The sequence below is a fragment of the Gekko japonicus genome, unplaced genomic scaffold, assembly GCF_001447785.1.
Source record: "Gekko japonicus isolate JY-2015 unplaced genomic scaffold, Gekko_japonicus_V1.1 scaffold313, whole genome shotgun sequence".
In the NCBI taxonomy this organism is placed as follows: domain Eukaryota; kingdom Metazoa; phylum Chordata; class Lepidosauria; order Squamata; family Gekkonidae; genus Gekko; species Gekko japonicus.
Genome location: NW_015174283.1, coordinates 1,539,542 through 1,544,880, shown reverse-complemented (window position 1 = coordinate 1,544,880; position 5,339 = coordinate 1,539,542). Strand labels below are relative to the sequence as shown.

The 5,339-nt window shown below is 49.5% G+C and overlaps 1 protein-coding gene across 1 annotated transcript in view; it reads left to right on the top strand.

The window, feature by feature from the left end:
- The window catches only part of SLC25A45 (solute carrier family 25 member 45), a 14,258-nt gene extending 9,335 nt beyond the window's left edge, over nt 1–4,923 (top strand). Inside the window, exons 5-6 of the mRNA XM_015423904.1 lie at nt 638–905; nt 4,655–4,923. Coding sequence (XP_015279390.1) covers nt 638–905; nt 4,655–4,923 — 537 coding nt within the window. The remainder of the gene's footprint in view (nt 1–637; nt 906–4,654) is intronic.
- The last annotated feature ends 416 nt before the right edge of the window (nt 4,924–5,339 follow it).

Below are 5,339 nucleotides of genomic sequence, written 5' to 3'. Positions count from 1 at the left end.
TTCTTCTTCTTCTTCTTCTTCTTCTTCTTCTTCTTCTTCTTCTTCTTCTTCTTCTTCTTCTTCTTCTTCTTCTTCTTCTTCTTCTTCTTCTTCTTCTTCTTCCCTTGCTGTTATTCTAATAGCTGTAGAAAGGGCAACTGATAAGGTTGCCGAGTCCCCCTGGCCACTTGCGGAGGATGGGTGATTAGGGTTGCCAGATCTAGGTTGGGAAACTCCCAGAGATTTGGGGGTGGAGCCAGGGGAGGACAGGGACCTCAGTGGGGTACAATATCTTCGAGTCCACCTTTCAAAGCATCCATTTTCTCCAAGGGAATTTGTCTCTGTAGTCTGGAGATGAGCTGTAATTCTAGGGGATCCCCTGTCCCACCTGGAGGCTGGCATCTCTAGCAACCAGGAGGGAAGGCAACATGCTATAGCCTGATCTCATCAGATCTCGGAAGCCAAGCTGGGTTCGTACTTGGAAGGGAGACCACCAAGGAAGGCCCTGCAGAGAAAAGCAATGGCAAACCACCTCTGCTTCTCACTTGCCTTGAAAGACCTTGCTGGGATCAACATAAATTGGTTGTGACTTACTAATAGCCTCTGCATACTCAGAAAGGGTAACCAGCGATTGCCACTGTTCTCTGTGTTGCTGCAGGCTGTGGTCCTGGCCCCCGTGGATCTTGTCAAAGTCCGGCTGCAGAACCAGACCCACCCTTACAGCCGTGGCACCCTGCCGGCAGAGGCCCAGCCGCTGTACAGGGGCCCGGTGCACTGTGCTGCCAACATCCTGCAGAAAGAGGGCGTCCTGGGCCTGTTCCGAGGCTCCTTGGCATTGATGCTGCGTGACACGCCCACCATGGCGATGTACTTCATGACTTATGTGGGTCTCTGCAGAGGGATGACTGTGGAAGGGCAGGAGCCAGGTGAGGTTCCAGGCGGGCCTTAAGGGGGAAGGCACTGGGCTGGGGCAAGTCTGGTCTCCCCCCCCCCCGGCTTCTGCTGTTGAATACCAGCAGATCGAAACTTCAGCTCACTAGGGAAGGAAGATTGATAGGAAGGAGTCAGCCTGGCTCCCCTGAGATCAGGATGGGCAAAAAGGGGGATGTAGAGAATGCATCATTGGGACATTAAGAACACAAGAGAAGTCAATGTTGGATCAGGCCAATGGTCTACCCAGTCCAGCACTCTGTCACACAGTGGCCAAAAGCCAGGTGCCATCAGGACGTCCATCAGTGGGGCCAGAACTTCAGAAGCCCTCCCACCGTGGCCCCCCAAGCACCAGTTACTGCCAGTTTGGACCCCATCAACGTGTATTTATAGTTGAGATTTTTGGCTCTAGTGTGCATTACTTTGCACTTGCCTATGCTGAACCTCATTCGCCATGTTGACGCCCAGTTGTCCAGCCTCAACAACTCCCTCTGGAGCACCTCACAGTCCTCCCTGGTTTTCACCGCCCTGAACAGCTTAGTGTCACCTGCGGACTTAGCAACTTCACTACTTACTCCCAACTCCAAATGGTTAACGAACAAGTTAAAAAGCACTGGACCTAGTATTGAGCCCTGCAGTACCACACTGCTTACCACCTTCCACTGTGAAAACTGCCCATTTATACTCACTCTCTCCTTCCTGTTAATTAACCAGTTTTTAATCCACAAAGGGACTTGTCCTCTTATCTCAAGACTGCTGAGTTTACTTAGGAACCTTTGATGAGGAACTTTATCAAAAGCTTTCTGGAAGTCAAGGTAAACAACATCTATTGGCAGGGGTCATTTCGTAGAAAAAAAGGTGCAGGAGCTCATTAGCATAACCCATTAGCATAACTTATTTGCATATGCCTCACCCTCTGACATCACCGGAAGTGTGTCAGAAGGCAACACCCACCGCTCAGGCTCCACTGGACTGTTTTGGATTGCTGTCCGGGGGGGGGGTGATGTGTAGATCTGTCCTCGCTGAGGAGGGAGAGCTTGTACCTGAATAAAACTTGGTCTTAAAGGTGCCACTGGACTGTTTTGGACCAGGGGGCTGGGGGGAGCTCTGCAACTTACCTGGCTGCTTCTTGCTCTGACTGAGGGCTGCTGGGAGTAGGGGACGGGGCTTGTTGCGTGTGCCCGCCCCCTGGGCTCTTTACTGCCGGCGCTCTGCTCCTGTGCGCTCCTGCAGGAAATGACCCCTGTCTATTGGGTCCCCCTTGTCCACATGCTTGTTCACCCCCTCAAAGAACTCAAACAGGTTAGTGAGACAAGATCTTCCCTTCCAGAATCCATACTGATTCTTCCTCAATAGCTTTTGTTCATCAATGTGCCCTCTAATTCAGCCTTTAATAACAGATTCCACCGACTTACCCAATATCATCATCATACTGACTGGCCTGTAATTTCCCGGATCTTCTCTAGAACCTTTTTTTTAAAGATGGGGGTTATATTAGCTACCTTCCAGTCCTCAGTAATGGAGGCAGATCTTAGTGATAGCTTGTATATTTTTGGCAGGAGATCCACAAGTTCACATTTGGGTTCTTTCAGAACTCTTGAATGTATGCCATCTGGGCCTGGTGGTTCTCCCATGTGCTGCCAATTCCAGGTTCAGAAATACCTGAAGATTTTAGGGTGGGGACTGGGAGGGTGGGGCTCAGGGAGGGGAGGGAACTCAGTGGGGTATAATGACATCCTGCCCCCCCTTCCAAAGCAGCCATTTTATCCAGGAGAAGTGAAATAATTCTGTTAGATAAACAATAAACAAACAAGCAAATCGTAAACAAACAAACAATCTATGTAGTCTGGAGAACAACCGTAATTCCAGGAGATCTCCAGCCCACACCCGGAAGCTGGGAACCCTATAACTTCTCCCTCCCCCCCTCCCTGCAAAGGAGGAGGGGTGCGTTCTCGCTCGCATCTGGGATCAAGTCTTCCAGGCCGGGCTGGGTTCCATTTTACAAAGTCGGTGTGGGTTCCAGAGGAAGACAATTCCACCCCTCCCCGAGTACAAGAACAATTTTTAGTAATGACGCATGGTTCAGAAAGGCTCCCTGAAAAAGAGAACCGCAGAAAACCACAAAGACTTTGAATACGTAATAGTAACTTGGAATTGCAGTATACGTTCAACCAGTGGGTAGCAATTGCTTGTTCCATGGCAAAGTTTTCCGCGTAAGCATCACAAACAAAATCCAACAGCTCGCTCTGCAGGTATCTTTTCAGAGTATGCCAAAGAAACGTAAGGCAGCTGAGATGCGGAGGTATTCCTGTTCTTGCATGTTTATATGCTCCCTGTGTCCCCAGGCAATCCTTCTGAAGGCAGGGTTAGGAAGGTTTGGTTTCCAGATGAGAGAGCCCTGGAAAATCAGGTCACATGCAAGCTGTTTGTCCCAGCTTTTGGTGCAAACATTAGTGGGGAGCAGGTTTTTCTCCTGTTACTTCCGTGCATCTCCCCGTCCCCCTCCAAGTCATTCCTGCAATCTTTCCCAAGCCTGCTCTGCTGAGGGTCTTTCTCTGGATCTTCTCAGGCCCGCTCACACCATTTCCCTTGCCCCAGTCTCCCACAGTGGGGGGCTTTCCCCCTTACTTTTAAACCAGTAATTGACATACCATTATATCATTAAAATATTATAGCATTCTGTCTATCAGGTCCTCTGCTTTCTTTTTTCTTTTTTTAAAGTTAGTTGCCAGCCTTTTTCATTTTGGAAATATAAGGTGAAAGGCTTACCTCAGGAACAAAATGGCCAGTAGAGACTTTGTTAAAGATGAAAGCTGGGACTTCAAAAAAAAACCCCCTGACAGATTGTTATAACCCTAAAATAATACTACAATTGCAAATTAAAAAAAAAACTTTAAAAGCCCCCCTCCCCAATAGTACAGGGGGGAAATGACTGCTAGAGGGGACTTTGGCAGGGATTCTGCCACATAGAAGCCCCATGGCTGCTGCGCTGTATCAACAGGCACAGCAGCAACAGGGAAAACCACGCAAGCCCATCACAGTGTGGAGAACACCTTATTTTTTAAAGACTTCTCCGTATTTGCCAATATACCTACAGAGTGGATGTGCTGTTCCTTTCCCTTCTACCAAAGTCCACATTGCTGTTTTTCTACGCATGCTTAAAAGCCTTCCCCTTCCCCTTTGCTGGTGGGGCCATCTTCTCCAACCTCTTGTTCAAAAAGGGAGCTAGCTATCAGAAGAGATATTGAAGAGGAGAAGGTTGGATTTATACCCCATCCTTCACTACCTGAAGGAGCCTCAAAGTGACTTACCATCTCCTTTCCCCTCCCCACAACAGACCCCCTGTGAGGTAGGTGGGGCTGAGAGAGCTCTTTTGAGAACTGCTTGTGAGAGAACAACTCTGAAAGAACTTGTAACTGACCCAAGGTCACACCAGCAGCGGCATGTGGAGGAGTGGGGAATCAAGCCCAGTTCTCCCAGATTAGAGTCTGCGCTCCTAACCACTACACCAAACTGGCTCTCCAGCCATCTCCTGACAACTAGCTCCCACTAAGGAAGTCAACAGCCATTAAAAAAACCATTGACGTTCTTTTGTTGAAGGTCCTGACTCTCCTAAGGCATTGCTTTAGATCAGAGGTCTTCCCACAGCAACACCACGTCTTTTAGAGGCATCTACTCTCGTCTTCCTCGTTATCAAGAGTTCATTTTCTCCCCCTTCCCCAACTATTTGTCTCTCCCACTCCAGGCCCAGTAACAGTTCTCGTGGCCGGCGGCTTTGCTGGAAGTGTTTCGTGGGCCTTGGCCACCCCCATGGACGTGGTGAAGGCCCGCTTGCAAATGGATGGGATGAAGGGGAAGGAGTATCGTGGGATCCTCCACTGCATTCTCACCAGTGTCCGGCAGGAGGGTCCGCAGGTGTTCCTGAAGAGCCTTGCCCTGAACAGTTTCCGTGCTTTCCCTGTGAATGCGGTCACCTTCTTGAGTTACGAGTGCATCCTCAAAATTGCCTGTTGAACTCTGCGGCCACTGTGACTCAACTCTACTTTACCTCAAGGAGTAGCACCCCCAGATGGGCTTGTGCTCCAACTTCTTGCTGCACAGAGACCTGTGGGGAAGATCATAAGAGCCTCACTGCTGGTCCAGTGGTCCATCAAGTCCAGCATCCTTCCTGTCTCACACATTGGCCAACCAGATACTCTGGAGGGAAAATGGGGCCCAGAGTCTGAGGCCTTCCCCTAATGTTTCCTCCTAGCACTGGCGTTCAAGAGCTCACTGCCTCTACATCTGGAGGTTCCCTTTACAGCCACTGATGGACCTCACCTCCACGAATCTATCTAACCCCCCTTTAAAGCCATTCTCATGGCCATAATGACGTTCATCGGCAGTGGATCCCACAACTGAATTAACTCATTGAATGAAGACGTATTTAT